The sequence below is a fragment of the Topomyia yanbarensis genome, chromosome 2 (assembly GCF_030247195.1).
Source record: "Topomyia yanbarensis strain Yona2022 chromosome 2, ASM3024719v1, whole genome shotgun sequence".
Taxonomy (NCBI): Eukaryota; Metazoa; Arthropoda; class Insecta; order Diptera; family Culicidae; genus Topomyia; species Topomyia yanbarensis.
In genome coordinates, this window is record NC_080671.1 from 175,070,220 (window position 1) to 175,091,759 (window position 21,540).

Genomic DNA, 21,540 nt, shown 5'->3' on the forward strand with positions numbered 1-21,540 from the left:
TCAGAGGCTAAAAACTATTGAAATGGTCACCAAATTACTTCTAATCGCAGATCTAGATCACTGATTGCCAATCAAACATTCTTTGAATATATTGTCCACTATCGACGATTCCGGAAGTCCCGAATTCCGGGCATATTCCACAATTAAAGTCACATCGGTTCTTCGGTGATGACTGAACCAATTTTCTCAAACCAAGTCTCAAATGGAATGCAAAATATGCAGTTGAGTATTGCGTCGCCAAACCCTCCCCCCCCCCGCCTTGCCCTTACACCTCCCTCCTTCATCACTCCCCTCCCCTTGGACCACCCTCACGCCCGCATTTCCTTCATCCACCCCGTATATCGAAATAAGATGAAGGATTTCTGACGCATCCTCCACTCCCACTCTACTAACCCCCCATTCCCTCCACTTTCAAACTTATTCCACCAACATTTCAAAATTTAATCACATGAAGATAACATTGAACTTATGCTGATTAAGCTAATTAAATATTATTCTTTTGCCTTTCTCATATAGAAAGGTTATGCAATTGCTCCAAAAACCGACTTTCTAACCGAGGCCCGGAGGGCCGAGTCTCATATTACATTCGACTCAGTTCGCCGAGATCGCAAAATATCTGTGCGTATGTGTGTGTGTATGTATGTGTGTATGTATGTATGTATGTATGTATGTATGTATGTATGTATGTATGTATGTATGTATGTATGTATGTATGTATGTATGTATGTATGTATGTATGTATGTATGTATGTATGTATGTATGTATGTATGTATGTATGTGTGTGTATGTGCGGATTTGTTAACCTAACATCCACATCGGTTTCTCGGAGATGGCTGAAGGTTGCTATTGAATTTCATTTTCAACCGACATCTTGTTCCGTATTACGAGTTGAAGAGTATGGTTACAAAACAAAATTTGTTGATTTGTCCACATCGGTTTCTCGGAATTTTCTGAACCGATTTTGACAAACTTGATTTTAAATGAAAAGGTCTATCAGCTGCTGTTGAATTTTGTGTGGATCCGAGTTCTGGTTCCTGAATTACAGGGTACGATCACGCAGCAAATCCCGATTCTAACGAATTCTGCGATGAATGTAAAAAGGTGAATTTTTTTCCAAAATGTTAACACAACTGTTGAATTTGTAGATCTAGGTCACCAACAGTCATTCAAAGTCTCTTTGGCCACACTGGTCACCATCGACGGATCCGGAAGCATCCAAATTCAGAATAACGATTATATTGGTTTCTCGAAAATGACTAGACCGATTTGATCAACTTAGTCTCAAATGAAAGGTGTTGCGTCCCCGGAAACTGATATTAAATTCCATCTCCATCCGACTTCCGGCTCCGGAGTTACAGGTTGTGGAGTGCGATCACATAGAAAACTCCGATTCAAACCGATACCGCGATGAATGCAAAAAGGTGCTCTTATATATACTTACCAAGTGTAATAAGAATGAAAGACATTTCCATAATGTTATATTGTACGAACCAGCTATTAAATCATAGTTTGGAGAAATGAGAAAGGCACAATTGCACCTCTAGGTGGATTAAAACAGGTTTTGATTCTGATGTTTAGTTTCCAAGATATGAATGTTTGAATGCGTAAAAATGGCGTTTTTTTGCAGTTTTTTTTTAAATTATCTGCCGACATTGACAATATAGCTTAACAATAGATTTTTATCATTCCCCATTGCACAGTGGTCCAGGAAGCGAAATTAGCGGGAAACAATTAATTACGCTTTCATCTTTGGATTTCGAGATTTGGTGTCTTAGAAACATTTATTGTGTGTGACAAACTGCATCTTTTGGCTGAAACGGTCTTTAAAGTTTCAAAGTTGTAGAAATTATTTCAAATTTTAGTTGAGATAGAGTGATACTTTCTTCTACAATATTCTAGAACAATCAATTCTGAGCAACTTTGTTGAAGATTCTAACTTTGTATCTCAAACAGTTTTCATTTTATAGTGAGTTCCATGTCATTACTTAGAGTGTCTCTCAAAAAAACAGTTTTCTCCGTACAGTTTTTTAGTGTGATTTTTCTCACAAAAGTACTCTTCTGTGTTCTTTTAGAGCATAATTAGGGGCAACTTTTTCTGAAGGAAGAAAATTTTTATCTTGTCTGGTTCAAAAGTTATACATAATTTTCACTGAAAGATACGCCCTTTTCAAATGTCGATATCTTAAAAGGGGGCAAACGAAAATTAATAATTTTGATTGCATTTGAAAGGTTGTACTTGTGCCTTTAATATATTAAAAAATTGGAGAAGCTTTTTTTCTCTATCTCAAATAAATCAAATTTAAGTAAAAGCATTTTTGCATATATTCCTACAGCGCTCATATAACCAAAAATATTTATTTTACGCAGATTCTGTGAATTTTTACTAAGACTTTTCAAGGACCACATACATTTGCAGGCTTTTCATATTGATGATAGTGTAATGACCATATTTTGAGCCTATTCGTTAGGGTGCCGCACTATATCATCAATTACTCGATCTATGCACAATCGTTGAAATGCATATGAATTATAATCAATGCGTTAGGGTCAATATTTGCTTTATTCCTGAGAACTTGTATATTAAAGAAAAACTTGCATGCAATCGCAATAGAAACTAGAATCGCTTTCCTCTCACTTCCACCTTACCATACTACCAACAATAATGGAGCCAGCGAGAATGCAAATACCAAATATACACTGAAGTCTTTTACGCGCGTATTCCCTGCGTAAAGGAACCTTACCCAAGTAGCAACTGAAGTTTTATGACACTCTTGAAGGAGCTCTCAAAACTTAGACTGCTCTTGTAGTGTGCTATAAAACTTTAAATGTTACTTAGGTAGTGTACATACATTTTTATGGTACAGGGTTATGTTTGTCAACTGTTGTTACGGTATCTAATTAGCAAGGGACTGGAAGGTGAAGTATATTTTTTAATATTAAGAGCCATAGTAGTCAAGGGAGAGCAAGGAGTTGAAGGGAGAAAGTTTAGAAAAGCGCGGAAGGGTCATTTGAGCAAGCTTAAAGTTTACCGGCGACTTAACTCTTTGTCTGCTACCGTAGGATTCAAGGTCTTTTGGCATTAGAAATGCGAATCACCTGAGCCTACGGCATGTCCGGACAAGCGTAAAGTAACTTGTTACTTCATGCTGTTGGAACCGACGTTAACAAAAATGGTTAACAAAAAATGGTAAAAATTGGGTTATGTTTGATGATTTAAAATTCATAATTAGCACGTCTTTTAAAGATGTCCAATAGCGGAAAGCGTTTACAAACATCTTAGCTACCATGAGTCAAACTCTTATCAGTTCACCATTTGATAATCAAAATAATGCTTAGTTTTGGTATTGCACATGTTGTATTCAAGCGCTTTGCAGAGTGGTTTACCAAAACAACGACAGTTTTGAAAATTCGTGTGGGTTTAATTGCAACTTGTTTGAAGAAAAGAAGTTAATCAAAACAAAGTTTAATGACAGTCACAAAGCCAAACAATATTTATGCACCTAATCAAATTTCAGTGAATGATACAGACATACATCTGTACATTTTCGTAAATATCTGTAATATAAATCTGTAGATCGGAACATAACTGTATTTCAAAAAGCTTGAAAATGTGTGATGATTTTAAAAAATCTTGGCGATGATTGGAAGCAAATTATAGGTCGGCATTAGTGATATAGAACGGCACCCTAACGAATAGGTCCAAAATAGGATCATTACCCTATCTACAAAATAAAACAGCCTGCATTCTTGAAAAGTGTTGGCAAAAATTCACGGAATCTCCGTAAAACAAATATTTTTTATATGAGCGCTGTAGGAATGTATGCAAAAATGCTTCTACGTAATTTTGGTTTATTTGAGAAAGACAAAAAAGCGTTCTCCAATTTTTTAATAGATTAAAGGCACAAGTACAACCTTTCAAATGCAATCAAAATTATCAATTTTCGTTTGCCCCGTTTTAAGATATCGACATTTGAAAAGGGCGTATTTTTCAGTGAAAATTATGTATAACTTTTGAACCAGACAAGATAAAAATTTTCTTTCTTCAGTAAAAGTTGCCCCTAATCATGCTCTAAAAGTACACAGAAGAGTACTTTTGTGAGAAAAATCACACTAAAAAACTGTACGGAGAAAACTGTTTTTTTGAGAGACACCCTAAGTAATGACATGGAACTCACTATAAAATGAAAACTGTTTGAGATACAAAGTTAGAATCTTCAACAAAGTTGCTCAGAATTGATTGTTCTAGAATATTGTAGAAGAAAGTATCACTATCTCAACTAAAATTTGAAATAATTTCTACAACTTTGATACTTTAAGGACTACCCTAAGACCGTTTCAGCCAAAAGATGCAGTTTGTCACACACAATAAATGTTTCTAAGACACCAAATCTCTAAATCTAAAGATGAAAGCGCAATTAATTGTTTCCCGCTAATTTCGCTTCCTGGACCACTGTGCATTGCCAGAAATATGACCAAAAACATGTAATCTATTTTTAACGCCAAAACGGCTTATTTTAGGTCAATAGTATCTTCGGAGAATTTAATGGAGGCAATATGCCCTTTCTTTTGGTATTGTGCTTTTGCTGATTAATCCCCCTATGAGTGAGATATTTTCACAAATTTTCTTGGAAGTGATTATATCGAAATGATGCCTTCAGCAAATTTGTAGCTCTTACTTTTGCGAATAACTTTACTGAAGACTTCAAATATCTATTTTGAATACTTTAAAAGTTAGGGCTTGTTGTTTGTGGATTACTCTTTGTCGCCTATTTATTTTATAATCCATTGAAATAAGCCAAACATTATTTCGATAAATCGAATTTTGTATTTCATTTTTCTATCTACAACCGCTAGAAATAATCACCGAACACTTCCAAGTTGTCTGGAAGGAACTTGATAACTTATCAGTGCAAAAATGTTCATTTGTATGAACCTTCTGACTGCAATTTTTCTAACTTATAACCATCGGATCGATCTGAAACATATCGGAAAATGAAAAGCGAAATAAATAACTCCAAGCAACGGCGTAGCCAAGAGAAGGTTTCGGGGTTTAAGACAATACAACCCCCCCCCCAACACACCCAAAAAAAATATTGGATTGAAGTTGAAAATTTATGGATGCTGACTGATTTAATTCAATATTACAATAACAATTATCTGATCCGTAGATTGATAACCTGTTGTTGTAAACATCATGAGGACTTTTGATAAATTGTCGGAATGGGGTCCTGATATGTAACTGATCTATTGGTCTTGATTTCACAGTTGTCTAATAGCATCAATATCAAATTCCTGCCTGAAAACATTCCAATAGAAAATTCCAGAGTTCTGTAATCAATCATAATCCTCAGATTTATTTTCAAATTGATCTCGCTTTTGTAGAAATGTACTGTCATAAGGGTCTTTATTTAATAGGAAGAGAAGTTAAAATTGATTTAATGTCTATGAAACATAGAACTGCTCACCAAAAAAATGCATAACTTTCAACATTTGCTAAAAATGTTTTTGCCTTTCTCATTCACTCTAAAATTCGTCAATCTACTCCCTACCGGGAGGGCCGAGTGTCATATGCCAATCGACTCAGTTCGTCGAGATCGGAAAATGTCTGTGTGTGTATGTATGTGTGTATGTGGAAAAAAATGTGACCTCTGTTTCTCAGAGATGGCTGGACCGATTTGCACAAAGTGAGTCGCAAATGAAAGGTACAACCTTCCCATCGGCTGCTATTGAATTTTTGATTGATTGGACTTCCGGTTCCGAAGTTACGAGTTGAAGAATGCAATCACACAGCAAATTCCCATATAAACTGAAATGAAAATTTTTCAAAATCAAATTTGTATTTTTGATGCCAAATGACTTTATAATGCATGAAACATTGAGATTTGATGTAAACTCGAAAAAAATAATGTTTGACAAAAATTGATTTTTTTGGACTTTGGTACATTTTTGCCTTTCTCATATAGAAAGGTTATGCAATCACTCTTAAAATCGTCAATCATACCGGCCCGGAGCGAGTATGCAGTGAGGGATTGCTACTTTAAAATTAAAACTAGTTTAAAATTTCTTAACAAGTTGAAAATTTTCGGCAGGAACCGGATCTCCCGGATCTTTCTCCATGATCCGCCGCTGGTTTCAAGCGATGTTTCAGTATCACATAGTATCTCAAGATCGTGGCTGTCGATCCGTTGTATGTATGTGCAAATCGTACTGAACATGTAATATTCATTTCCACCATTGTATTGAACATAACCAACCATGGAATCGTAGTCTGGACAAATGAGAAAAGCACAATTGCACCACTAGGTGGATTAAAGCAGGTTTTTATTTTGGGAATGCGTCGAGTTGAGACGAAAACCTAATATGATTAATAACGAGGATAACACTTTCCGAATGTAGAAAGAAATTTATGAAAAATGACGGTTTCCATTCGACTCTAGCAGGTCCTGCTCGATTTTGATGAGAATTTGATTTTTGCTGTATGACCAATTATATGTATAGGTCAAATGTTCAAAAACAGTAATTTAAGGTCAAGATAACATCATTTTGAAACCACCAATTTCGGAGGTTTAGTACCTTCGATGACTTTTACAAACGTTAAACAGCGCATCATTTGATAAAATAATTTTGACGGTATATCGTCCAAGAAGTATTTAAGGTGAATTTTCTCAGGTTAATATTCATGACTACAATAAAGTCTCAACAAATTCGCTAAAGACATGAACTCTGTTACTATTTTCTGAAAAATTACGTCTGCATAATTTTAAAACTTCAAAAATTATGCTTTCAGAATTATGCCGTTTGGACAGTATGATCGATTTTCACCAAACCCCCATCAATTGTAAAATTGGTATTGTAAAAAAACGTAAGGGCGATACTTCAATGCTGATAGGTGGGACCGAAAAAGTAAACAATCGCCAAAGGGACTATATACTATATATACTACCATTTTGTCAATTTCAATAGCAAACACAAATTTTAATTTAATAATTTCAAATACTTCATGAAGTTTTGGGTTTCGATCACTGAATCATGCAATCTAGGATGTAAAAAACACAATAGTTCTTAAATAGGAAATAAAACCAAGACTGGAAATATTCACTGTTGATTTTCTTTGAATAGTGTCACTGCTAGTATCGTCCTTTTCAAGAAAAAACGTTGATTTCTTAGTTCTCAGTCGCGTTGGAAATTTCAGTAAAGTATAAACTTCAAATCGATTAAAAAAAAATCGATTTTTTTGCTCAGTGCAATATACATAACCCCTTTAGGAAAATTCAGTTTTCTCACCACAATGCATTGATTGAGGAATGTAGATATTTTATTAACAGAGCATTAGCAATAAATCGTTTGTATTTTATAGGCCATTTTTTCACTTTCCCATTGATTTGGTTTGAGATTTCTAGCACTGATGTTGTCCTATGCTGATTTGAGCGATTCTCTGAGTCCTGTCACTATCCCATGTAGTATGTGTTATCAAAAACATCACGAAGCATCAAGTTCTAAATGTTCTCAAACAATATAATATCCGAAGAGAGTGATAAGAGTTATAAGAAATGTCTCATCACACTGTTAGGTGGATTAAAAGCGTTTTTTTGCACGAATTGGTGGTGAGGTACATTTTTGTTACATTTTTGTGAATTCTTTTGTTTTGACCGGTTCGAGAATGCGTAGTGAGCGAACCGGTGCATTCTAAGTAATAATAACCATATCCCTACTCAACGAATTGGTTTTTCGAAGACAGCCCGGGTGATTGAGCAGCAAGCCTGAATGTTGCTATGCTCAGTGGGTCTGGGTTCATTCCCAGAAGAAGTCTTCGATATCTTTTGACTACGTGATAGAAGTAAAACCCAACCCATGTACGATCTAGGGTTAAAATGGTAGATCCGCTTCTAAGGTGTCGGTGATAGGAACCCAATGCGGAAAGAGACCAATGGAAAACAAGTTCGAATATTGACAATAATTAGCAAGTTTTTGGCGTTTCGGATTCTCCTCATCAGTAACTAACACCATCTTGGTGCCAGTTAGATAATAAATCCAAACTAGCACCACAATTGGCACGAGATAGGAGCCAAAGCCATCTAACTGGTACCAACACGGTGCTAGTTACTAATGAGGAGAATCCGAAACACTAAACACTAACTTTACATTCGGTAGTGTACCATCCGCAGCAAAAAATTGATCGGCCAAAAAAAATGTTCGCGTCACAATAAGTAACATTTTCACTATTTGATATTAAAAGTGTTCAATACTTTAGTTGTTACGTAAAGCTGTACGCACACGAGGCCACACGCCACAAAAAATATTCACTATGAATTTTGTTCTACCTACTCCAACGCGGCAATAGCAACAGCGTTGGAATAGGTAAAACAAAATCCATAGTGAATATTTTTTGTGGCATGTGTCTTGTCGCCTCGTGAGCGAACAGCTTAAAGTTTGTTCAAAACGACTTTCAAAGTAAAACATACAAATTACTTTAAGACAAACTGGGCAAAGCGAAACATGCCAAATCCGGCCAAATGAAGTTGCTTGTCGCAGTGCGTTCGAATATTACATTTTATACCACTGCGATGGCATATTGTTTTGAACATAACACTTGGGGAGATTCGCGTCGACTAACAATCGGGCCACTATATGAAAGTAAAAAGTTAGTACTTTCATATAGTGGCCCGATTGTTAGTGGTTCATGTTATCATGTTGTTTGCTCCTTAACGAGTTATTTAAAGTGGAAGTTACCTCAAAAACTATCGAAAAATTTAGAATATATTTTTATATTCAACTGAAAGGAAGTAACTATTCGGCAAAAATATGTGTTCCGATACCGCAAACAACTTTGTGGAAGATTCTAAGAAGGTAGGAGAATGCCTAAAAAAGTTATCACAAAAATACTAATTTTAAGGGGTTTTCCATATAATATGTGCCACTACTTGCAAATTATTAAAGCTAGGTGGTGTCTTCAGCAATTTCTTTTGTAGTAACTTTGCCGAAGACACAAAGCCTCTATCTTAATTAGTTCAGAAAATAAATTTATTATATTACTTATAGGTGAATTAATTATTGAACGATATGCTCCTGTGGATACGCAACCATAAAGGCAACAACTTCTCCGAACAAACTATAGTTCTAAATTTAACGGTTTAGACGCCATTAATTTTGAGCACAAAAACGACGTTTTAAAACACTGTGCATCGTTGTTGTTAAAAATGAATTGAATCGAAATTGACGTTTGGATCGGTTCAATGGCCATGCAGTTCCTCCTTGTTTCCTGTCGCTCTAAAGCTCTTTAAACATTTTGATCAGATGGGATACGGTGTGCGGTTCCTAGCTTTACCGATCTATTCTTACTCACACGCTGAAAAGTTATGACCAATTGAGTGCGACTATTTTTTGAAATATAGTCTTTAGAATGACTTTATATTTATCCTAAGTATGGGGCCTCCAAAATCGCGGGGCCCCTGGCCCAGTGAGCCCATGCGCAAAAACGGTACTGTTCTAACCGGCCTCATTCGAACGCAGACTAGCAGTTTCCGACCGGGACGGGTTCGCTATGTGCGTTGTCGTCAGTGCACAGTGGTTTAAAATTCAAAATGTTCTACACAATTGTCACAATTAATGAAACACAAAATTTCGGTGAAAGAAGCAATTTATTATGTTGACCAGTTTCTGAGATATTTACGATATTTGCTCGAAAAATGGCCTGCTTTGCAATCAAATAACTCATGAACGGCCAAAAACGGACAGACCACTCAGTATGGATTTGAAAGTACAAGAAAGATGCTACAACATTCTGTTCACTTGTATCTGGTTGTATCCATGGCTCTGGTAGTTGGATTTAAAGAATATGATTAATTGGACTAAAATCTTGATACGAAACATATTCGGTGAACTGAAGAGCTAAAGTGGTACTATCTTCGGCAAAGTTTTGGGGAATGTTCTCCCAAGAAACATTGTCTAAGAAAGCGGCCTTCTACCTTGACTGGTTTTTAAGATACAGTGCATTGTTCGGAACGTTTTTAAGTATTAGTAGGTGGTGCATTAGCCGTGAAATCGATTGTAAAGTTTGTCTACATAGGTTAAGTTCCACAGTAGAATGTAGTACCAGGGCTTAGATCTTTAACATAGGTTTGCTTGTTTACGTTTGTTATGAACGACTTCACGGTTGAATTTTCATCGCTATATGAAAGAAACAGCATTTGCCTTTTAGAAATTTTTATTGTTCATCATCGCGATTACTGTAAATACAAAGCATTTAAACTAACAAACTAGTTTTGTTTCTCACGAAATCTGACGTAATACTATACAGTGACAATGCTAAACAAGTTATCAAAGCATGCGCGATTACCAAATGAATCGCTTTTAGTAGGTTTTCCATAAATATTGCACCGTACCTAAGAAACTAGCAAAGATAGAAAACCGGTGTCTTCGGCAATGTTTCTATGAAGAACATTCCCCAACACTTTGAAGGTACCACCACTTTATCTCAACAGCTTTACCGATTATGTTTCGTACCAATATTTTAGATTGATAAATGATATTCTTTAAACCCTGCTACCAGAGCCATGGATATAACCGGATACAAGTGATTTATATAGAATCTTGTAGCATCTTTCTTGTACTTTCAAATGCATACTGAGTGGTCTGCCTGTTTTTGCCCGGTCATGAATTATTTGAGTGCAAAGCAGGTCATTTTCTGAACAAATACCGTAAATATATAAGAAACTGCACAATATATGAAGTAGCTTACTTCACCGAAATTTTGTATTTCATCAATTGTGACAGTGTTGTAGAGCATTTAGAACTTATAAAAAATTTTGGAAAGAATTTATAATGAAAAAATGATTTTTTGGTATTTTCTCTAATATTACTCAATTTCTCAAAGATTATTAAAGTTAGACTATTACAACCTTCAGTCAAGATTCTTGTAGAACAATTTACTCAACTTTCCAGAATACTCCAACTCGCTAACTCTAATTATACGAGAAATAAATTTTGAATCTCCCTTATAGGAGGATTAATCATCAAACTTTTAACTTAAAAAGATGGAGCCTCTTATATAATTGTGCAAAAACTGCCTAATGTTTGGTTTTTTTTTTGAAGATATTAAATGACATTATTCTGCAAAATATTCATTAAGGTTTTATCTCTTCAATCAAAATTTTGTGTAAAATGTCAAAAATGGCGTCCAAAATGGCGGCTTTCTCGAAATAGAATGTTTTGAATCTGCGGGCATTCTCGTGGTTGAACCAATCAACTTCGCGTTTTTCCCAACTAAAAGAAGACAACGTTCTCCTGCGCTGTAACCTACAAAATCGCAATATTTTGATCATTATCGATTTTTTTACAGTCGGCCAAAGTAGAAAAATCGTTACTTTACATTAAAACAACAACAAAATGCCATTTTGTTTCTATAACGAATTTTTTCATGTTTTTTAGGTTTGGGCGCCTCCATGAAATTTTAGCTTTAGGATCGTTTTGGTTTTCTGCTCGTAGACGACGAATTGCAACCTGTATCGTGCCTACAGATGAGATCGGTTTTTAAAACACCTTTTGCTGAAGCCACCATTTTGGATGCCATTTTTGACACCTTACACTCGAAAATTTTCATTTTATAGATGAAACGTTGATAAACATTTTGCAGAATAGCGCCCACAGTACTTTTTGCATCATTATAAAAGGGGACCCCCTTAAATTATTTAATTTAGAGAAAGTATCATTTTGTTTTGGATGGGGGTCGACTGCATCAACGTTAAGGTTATGTGGTTGGCTAAGCAGTCGTCGATTCACAAAAAAACACTATTTCGTCTTCATGTACCTTTTTGCTAATATCATAACTCCAAGCAGACCAAAGTCGAAAACGAAATTTCAAGGATTAAAAGCAGTTGTGTTGAAATGCATTTTGGCAAAATTTGGTACTACTGCAAAGTGGCACTTTTTCATTCTATTCGTTTTCGTGAAATTTTAGCTTTTCGTAAATGATATATTTTCTCACTGTAATAGCAAAACTTAGGATTACTGTAACTATAACATCTAGTTTTCTACGAAATTGTAGCATTATATGCCAAATTCATTGAAGAGAATAAATATGTATCTTTAATTTCTTACATCAACCATGGTCGCAATCGATAAAATACTCTAAGATAAAAGTTATTGCAATTGGAAACCATTAAAATAGAAAGTACACCCAAAACGTGAACCGTATGAATTACATGCGAATAAGCATGATTCTAATGAGAATTTTGCATTGTAACTGGTATAATGCATATAAAGCGATATTGGTCAGGGACAAAAATGCATTAGGGCGATTACATCACAGAAACTTACACAAACCCACAGTTGGGAATGTATTAGTGAATTTAACTATCGGAGTATTAGTATTAAAATGACTCCGCACTAATACACATGTAAAGGACATCTCCACTCGGATACATGTGCGCTCTGAAAATACTAATACACGCTCAACGACCTGTTTTCTTTTCGCCTTTCTACTGATCACATGCTGCATATTGGAGAGAATAGTTTATAGCATCATCAAATTGGTGGGGTGTGGGTGATGATTTTGTTTTGATAATATGTTGAGCTTTCGGCGTTCTCTCAACCCTGAATTTACCAGCGATATGCGAGTTCTAGCCACTAGATGAGTTCATAAATGTTAATAATGATTAATGATTATTTAAGCGCACTATACACCGGAGAAAGTTACGTATATGGGAACATTGGGCTAACAGGTTAATTCAACATTTGTCTGATAGAAGCCGTCCGCCAATCATTTCTGGCATTCCTCATATCAACAGTACTTTCAGGTGATATTATATCAGTATTTAGCAGTAAAAATATCTAAGTTTAAAGAACCATAAACTATAAGGGAATAGATGACATGGTTTTGCACTTTTGAGCAGCAGTGGCAGTTACTCATTTCAGTTTTTATTATTTCCCGAACATGCGAATCCAGCGCACAATAGCCCTGGTCAACGATCATCGCAAATCAATCTGAGCACAAATCATTTTCTTCCACTCTTCTCTGAAGCATAGAATGAGAGAGCGATGATTTTACTGCAAAAGCCATGCTATGGGAAAATAACAACGCGTATATCACACACTCTCGTAAACTGTTCACGCGTTGTTGGAATTGCGCGTATCTTACAAACACCACAGAGGTATTCATGTATAGAATACACCACCTTTTTGGCAGACTCATCAAGCAAAACCAACTAATACTGTTACATGCGGACAGATAATATGGTAGCGTGTATTCTCAATCAATTTATTTCATCATGAATCAAGTTGTGTTGGTATAATGCCGTAGCTATGCTTGGTCTACAATGCGAAGAAAGCATTATTCTAATTCGGAATATGCACGAAAGGATGTAATGCCTTTTTTGCATTGGGAAATTGTTTTGGGTGTAATAAAGCACAACTGTATTAGTAGTCTTTTTTCATTGCAGTCAGCGTGGGCCAAAGATATCAAAAATCCACGGTCTGCTGATTTAAAAATAGAGAGTAATTAAAGAAAGTTAACTAAAAACAGATGTTATTGCTTTGAGAACATATTCAGTTATTTTGAGAAAAATTGACTAAGAACGATTCCACGAATCTGATGGATGGCTAGAAATATTTCTTGTGTATTACTCGGGTTACTATGAACGATTTGAGATACAACGAAAAAAATGTTTGCTTGGTTATAACGTAACTCGATAACAAGTAATGAAAAAAATTCAATGGAGACAATTCAATCCCGAAATTACAAATATTTTCAGTAAATCTATAACCGTAGCTAAGAAATGAACCAATTGCAAATTCACCTACAGCGAAAGCGATCGTTCACGGTTCACACGAGGTTGATTTCCGATACAGAATGACGTTTAATTAAGCATACTAATAGTTCGAGTTGTTACCTTGATGGAAGCAACCAGTGTAGTATACCTTTTCGGAGAATCATAATTGGATTTTCACCGACTTACGTTATCTGTTTTCCATTTATCGACACCGACAGATTGTCAGGCGATGACAACTTTCCGCTTGAGTGCCTCTAAATAATAAGTACCAATTCATGTATTGGGATGCTGGTAGTTGGACAAAGGTGTCGATATTGACGTAAATATTTCCATTTGTTTGCGGGTAACATTGAATTTCGCGAATGAACGTCGATGCTAAATAGGATCTAGCTAAAAATAACAAGTAATTCCCATCAGTACTCTGATTAATGGATAAAATAGCTGCTTAATCAATGTGAATTTATCACAATTGATTACAATTTGTCTTGATTTTTGTTGTCAGCGAGGTTCGTCGAACATGGCGACTCGCATAAAACATTTGAAACTACGTGCCTATATCTGCAAGGGTCTAATGAATGTGTTTCTATTTGCAGCACCGAAGACTCAGCTATAGTCGTCATGCAGTGGACGATCGTGACTTGTCAACGCAGGTAACTATCATTCGAGCCAGTTTTCAAATATTGTTCAATTAGTAATAAACGCACTTTGCCTTACCGCCTTACAGCAGGTCAACTATAAAATGCAGATGAACATCCGGCGGATGATCAGCGAGAAGAAGCATCACAAGCGGAGTAAGCGCGTCAAGGTAGGTTGTTGTGGTGGGCACGCTCACGACCAGAGTAATCGAGATTCTTTGTTATCATATCCCCATCAGGATGGCAAGCCGCAGAACCACGTTTCATTCCCCGAGTTCGCGCAGAATGGAACCGCCAAACAGTTTGCGAACGGTACGAATGATATCGTTATGACTAATGATACAATTACGATTACTAACCACCATCCACCACCACAACCACAACCTAACAATAACAATCGCAAAAAAAGTAAAAGAAAATATTCTCAGAGTCTTAGCAAATATCGTAGATTAGAAATAGGTAATGATTCGTCAGATTATTTATTTCTTCTCTTTTACTTCAACCTGTCAAAATTTTGAATTTATCAATCAGTTGTTCTTTCCAAACTCCAAATAGTTACCCTATTTCATTTTTTTTTATTTCTGAGTAATTTTTACTATTAGTGTATCCGTATTAGTAGTTTTCTGTACTATATGCCATTCCAACCAGATTGTAACTAATTAATATCCGATAAAAACGAAAGATAAAAACTAAATTCCAAATTTGTTGTCGCATGCGTAGAAATCTATCGTTAATTTTTGTGGCTATATTTTTCACCATTCCAATGCAATGAACAATGTTACTAGTTAGAAACTACAGTAAACTCGCTGTACTAAAATATCCTTTTATTTGGGTAGAGATATGAAGTGCAACACATTTGATATCACAGGGATTTGTCCTTTATGCAATATTGACACTGCTCGAAATCTTAGCATAAATGAGCCGTGTGTCTTTTCTATATTTGCGAAACATATGTCGTTTTTCATTGAAAAACACTGGGGCGGTGGATTGAACTGGTTTTGCACTTTCTAGCAGAAGTGGGAATGAAACACGTCTAGTGGCCTGCTCTTCTGCTAGAAAATGCAACACCAGTGCAATCCACCGCCCCGGGGTTTTTCAATGAAAAACCCCAATAGTTTCTCTCCAGTATTTCCACGGATAGGTAAATAGTGTAGTTAGTATTTTATTAGTTCCACGTGTTTGAACTATATAGTTAGGTGGGAAGGAAAAGGTCTTTCGACTCGCATCCACTTCACAAGAACGCTATTAGGTATAGCTGAGAGGAAGTTTTTCAGCCGCCACCAGTATTTTCGGTGAAAAAAGATATTGCCTCTAAAAAGAAATTTATCGATGATATAAAGAATGTCAATTTTTATACAATACTGCAACAATATTTTCCTACATTTCACCGCAAAATAATTTATAATTTCGCACAGATTTTCTTCACATCATTGCACAGGTAATAACGGGAGAGTTTTACAAAATTTTTATTTTCATTTCTACAATAAATTTTTTATGGATTTTTTGCCGAAATCGGATTTATGGGTTTGACGTGCTACATACAATTGAAAAATGCTCCCATCATTACCCTGGGAATATAGTGAAGAAGAATTGTCCAAAATTTCAAAACAACATTACCTTGGGAATAAAGTGAAGAAGAATTGTGCAAAATTTCAAAACAACTCTCGTCCAGTAGATTTTAATTTATGATGTATACCGCACAAAATATTATCGACGAGGCGCTTCTAGAGATTCACTATCACTCGCTCAATTTTTTCAATTGTTCAATAGTGACATTTTTATATGAAGATTGTATGAAAATACTAACACTCTCTCTATCCCCAGTTCTTTGAAACTTGAGGGCCTCGGATCCCTTGCCTTGTATTTATTTTCAAAACTCAAACTACTTTCCTAATAAAAATCTGCTTTGAATTAGAATCAAACTCCAAAATAAGAGTTAATTTTAGATCAAATATACTACTGATCGCATATTTGTTCCGTTTTCTATGGGATTCCCTATATTTATGGGACTGATAGGCATCAGTACACTGATTGTGGAAAATAGACTTGAGTACAGCTTGGCGTAAAGTAGCCCCATTGAACCATTTTGAGATGAATTACCAGACAATCAAAATACAATAAAAAATACGGGCAAAAGATATAAACACAAATAGGGTGGGTGCTCCTATAGTTGAGGTGTACCAATAGTTGCAGTAGTGGGTTATACGCCTAACTAAGGTACCAACCATCAACAAATATTTTTTTATCGATTCATCGCACTAAAATTATGCAACAATAAAACTGTTATCCCTGAAATTTGCTCAAATAACTATTGAAAAAATTAATTTTCTTCGAATTTTGAGCTCCCTTGCACCTATAGTTGATCTAATGTACCTATAGTTGCAAATCCCATAAGAAATCAATGGGATTTGCAACAATAGGAACAGAAATTAGCGATGGCACCACTATTGGTACATGTGTTCCTATAGTGGTACAAGCGGTTTTGAATACATAAATTGGTTATTTAACCATCTTTATATTTTTCCTATGAAGAAGGGATTGATAGCTTTCGTTTAATGTATTAACATTGTCCATAGGTCTATTCATCGATTTTTTAACAAAAGTTTTCCTTAAGTATGCGACTATTGGTACATCCACCCTAATTGCATTACATTGCGAGGTTAATTATATGTTATCTATATCCTCTTATCTCATAACTTGAGTAGTATATCAAACTTTTCTAAGCGAATTTTAGTTACAACGTTTTTTGCGTATATTTTATGTTTCTGTTTTATCGCCTACTACAATTATTTGCAAGCATTGTCTTAAACCTATATCCAATTTTTATATTTATGTTGAACCAGCGAATAATACTGTTTTGCCTTTGTCAAAGTATAATGTTAAATTTGACCTAGAAGCTCAAGTATCATTCTTTAACTTTGGTGTAAAGTAGCCTCCGTGGCGTAAAGTAATCCCCTATGACGGTACGCCTGTTTAGCAGCGAAGCACACCTGGATGTAGCTTATGCGATAATTAATTTTATTGCAATTTGGTTTGCTCTAAAGGCTCTAAGCCGTCAGACTTGTTTCACACTAAGACCTGTTTGTATCATCTCTCCATTCGCAGACTTTTCAGCATTTGGATCGCCTTGCCCATAGTAAATGGTATTTGAAGTGCCAAATTTTATCGCGGAAAGGACTCCTGAAAACATAATCCTTTCCTATGGCCAACAAATGAGAAATAAATAATTTTGAGCATTTTTCATAACCGAAAATTATTGAATTCCTATCTTCAGGTTTGCATAAATACCACGAAATTCATCTCATTAGTCAGGATGTCTTACTATTTCGATGATAACTCGACTTAAAGTGACTGGATCGCGCCTAAATAGGTATCATCATCTTAGCTTCGTTCCTAAAACGTACCCTATTCATTCTACCATTTGAGTAATGTGTTGAATAGAGATAGCAGATACTGCTATAACCAATATGTTCAAATGGGTGGGATGAATAGAGGAGCTGAGATGAAGTAGGGAGCAGTAACACTATAATGTTATTTGTATGTAGCATGTAAAAATTCTGCATTCAAATTAACCTCCTAGAATGCACTCTGCTTCATTTGAATAGTCTATCTGACATTCTGACATCTGAAAATCTCGGGCCCCTAGCCCAGTGTGCCCATGGGTAAAGACGATACTGATTTACAGATTGCAAGCTCGAAACCGCCACGTTCGGTAGATTAGTAACTTCAAAGAAGATTTACTACAGCATATATTCTGGTAAAATATTTGTGGTGATAAAGCTTCCTTGAAGTAATTATGGAGAAGTAACTCTTTAAAAAATTTAGTTAGAGTCTTCTGTGTAGTGGTTGAGAATCCAACTCTGTCAAAGACATTAATAGGGAAGACCGGGTGGTGTTTTTTTTTATTTTTCATTGTTTGAGTTTAGGTCAGTGGCGTAGCCAGAAATTTCGTTTGGGGGGAGGGGGGTTGGGTTTTGCCAAAAATTGTTGATTTTTTGAAAATGCTAAAATTTAATAAGAGTTTCATCAATTATTGAAAATTCAGACACATAATTAGTCTAACATATGCCATTTTAGTCATCAAACAAGAAGCACCGATATAGAACAGTGTTCAAACCTTTATAGATTATTTCCTTGTACAATATGTCAATGAAGTCAAAGAATGTAAACCTCTTAAGTGGGTCAAATTTTCGAAAACTTTCTCAACAGTTAAAATCACATAATTTCGAAATCATCTACTTTGAAGGTTTACCAACTTCGAAGAAGTTTCCCAACATACCACAGCGCATGTTTGGATATACACATTCTAGTGATTAATTCTCTTATAAGTAATTGTGGAAAATTAACTCTTCAAAAATGGTAAGTGGCTTGGTGCCTTCAGCAAAGCTGTTGATAATATCGTTTAATTCCATTTTGTTGAAAATATGAAGGCTACACGAATGCAGCATATCGAGATATAAAACAATATTTAGGAAAAAAAAATAAAGCCAGTTCTCTTCAATATAACTTCTTTGGTAGCCTCAGAGACTCATACTTTGAATGCAATGTGAATTTTATTGTTTGTAAACCACAGCAGAGATTTATCAAATACAGTATTATCAGAAAAACTTATTTAAATCGTTTTCTTTTACATATAGTCTACTATATTTCGATACTCTGAATATATGTTTGAACTAGCATTTTTGAAAACTTTCCTAAAGACATTAAGTCTCGAGCTAAATTTTCTTAAAGATTAAATTCTCTATGATTATTTCTAGAGGAATAACCACCAAAATTATTTTATCAGAAAATGTGCTATTTTACGTTAAAAAATTCTTCTTCAGGTATCATCGAAATTTGACAGTTCCGAATGAAAGTGATTGTGACCGTAAACAAATTATCGAGCATTTATTTTGCTTTTCTTCACTGTTCAAACTCACAACTTAACAACGAGTTCTAGTACCTAGTACACAACATTTTATTACGCCATTCAATTCAGCACTCAAATATACACCACTAATAGCTTGAAATATTGAGACATTCACCGAAACGTGCACGCCCCACCAACTGCTTTCTAAAGACCGCTCTAAGGTTGCCAGTAAGTTTTTGGTGTAACTAGTAATTGTATTTGCTATTTGCGGTAGTAATAAGCCTCCCTTTTTTGATAAGTGACGCCCATTAAACCTATTTTATCAGTTCTGCAATCTAAAAAGAATTTCTGAATTTTACTGAAATTGGTAAATTTGGCACCACTTGCATCTGGTATACTTAAGCTGACCAACTCTGACGAAAAAATCCGTACACCATTCTGCAAAGAAACGCGATCGTGTACCACGGTTAGGCACACAGTCCGCATGGTGTACGGATTTTTTCGTCAGAATTGGTCAGCTTAGCTATACTCAACCTGCACAAAACGTTGCATAACGCAGGGCTGATTTTCGGAACAACTTGTGTTCTCATTCAGCCCTTCGTTATGCAATTTTGCGATAATATGACTGATCAGCTAAGGGCGCTGTTTCATAAAGCACGGTCGTTTTTTGATTAGGAAAGGCCGCATGGAATTTTTAGTAAATGCGCTAATATGTTGAAATTTTCATTGACTCCAATCCTGCTTAGCGGCTATTCATATAATTGATAATACACCCACATAGAGACAACCTGTACACGTCGTTTTTAATCATCTTCCATCCACTTTCCGAAATGTTATTCTTGTTTTTAAGCATATTGAGTTTTTGTCACAACTCTACGTAATCTCAAAAAATATATATTCATGTTTTTGGTGAGCAAGTTTATGTTTATAGACAATCAACCTATTCAAATTAGTTTCCCATTCGAAAAATTGTCCCTAATTCATATTTTGGAATATCTCTGTAAAAAAACTCATAATAGTTTAGGCAATTATTTTATTAAGTTACAAGTTTCTCTTCTCACAATTTTCCAAAAGTCATCATGATGCTCAAAACAATAGGCTCTCAATGTAGTAATCAGACAATATACCTCCAAAAATATTTTGTACAATATTTAAATAGTTTAGTCAGCATAAATAATTTTTTTTCAATCCGATTAATTTTGGTTTAGGGGCGGTTTTAACCCCCAAACCCCCCTGGCTACGCCACTGGTTTAGGTAGATCGTGAAAAATATGGGGGGGGGGGGCGCAGACTGTTGGCAACATTTCTCAATTTTATTAAAGCGTTTGTTGCATTGTGCTTTTTCCTATGGACAAAAATATATGACGCGGAAAACTCGTCAACTTGCCTCGGCTCTGGGGTAAGTTGGCGGTATGTATTGGTACGCCATAAAATAAGCAATCAAATGAAAATTCAAATACTTCTGGGGTCCTGAAGGAATGAGCTGAATGTTTTTTTCAATAAAAATTAATATTAACCGACATTTGCCACTATATTTCGGTCTCAACACCCCGGCATTTTGACTTTGACGTGTGCTCCTTATTTAACAGAAAAATCTTCGATATTCTCCATGCAAGTGGCTGAAGCAAATGTCCTCTTACTTTGGATTAATTTCTCGAAATAAAAAATCTTAATGGATATTTTTGCATTGTAAATAGTATCGCCAGCTTATCCCCAACGCGTATTTTACAAAAAAGTGTTTAAAAAATAACTGTTGTTTGTGGATAGGTGAAAGATCTATACGGAGCTGATAGCTCTTTTCAGACACTATCCAACTATAAAATCACTCTTGGAAAAGAATTAAAATCATCTTAAACAAGGCAAAATGTATAAAATTAGGAAAATTTACTTAGTGTACTGGAAAACCCAATATCGGTCACAACTTCTTCAAAACAAAATGTTATGCAACATAAACACATTGCAAAATGTATTTCACATTACTTGAGGTATACACCGAGAGACAGCACCATAATATATTACGTATAATAGAAACGAAGAAAAGGTATCTGCGCCAACTAGCCCCGGGTTCCAATATTCTATGTATTTAGAGTATAGTTATATACCAGTTTGTTCTTCAAGACAAGTTTTCTAATATTTTGAAGTAGAACAGGGGCCATCCATATACCACATGGGCAATTTAGGGGAGGTTAGGGGTCACGAGAAAGCCCACGCTTGTCCATGAGGAGGGGAGTGTATTGGATATGTCCACGTGGACTTTTCATTATAGTTTTATCTTTTATTAGAAGGTGAA

At 35.4% G+C, this 21,540-nt stretch overlaps 1 protein-coding gene across 23 annotated transcripts in view; it reads left to right on the forward strand.

Moving 5' to 3' along the window:
- The window catches only part of LOC131682192 (sodium/hydrogen exchanger 3), a 175,412-nt gene that overhangs the window by 109,276 nt on the left and 44,596 nt on the right, over positions 1 to 21,540 (forward strand). For all 23 annotated transcript variants that reach the window (XR_009304042.1, XR_009304041.1, XR_009304043.1 and 20 more), the window contains 3 exons: positions 14,361 to 14,417; positions 14,492 to 14,572; positions 14,642 to 14,714. Coding sequence is in view for 20 of the 23 variants with exons in the window: in XM_058963488.1 (XP_058819471.1) it covers positions 14,361 to 14,417; positions 14,492 to 14,572; positions 14,642 to 14,714 (211 nt within the window). In the remaining 3 variants the exon portion in view is untranslated. The remainder of the gene's footprint in view (positions 1 to 14,360; positions 14,418 to 14,491; positions 14,573 to 14,641; positions 14,715 to 21,540) is intronic.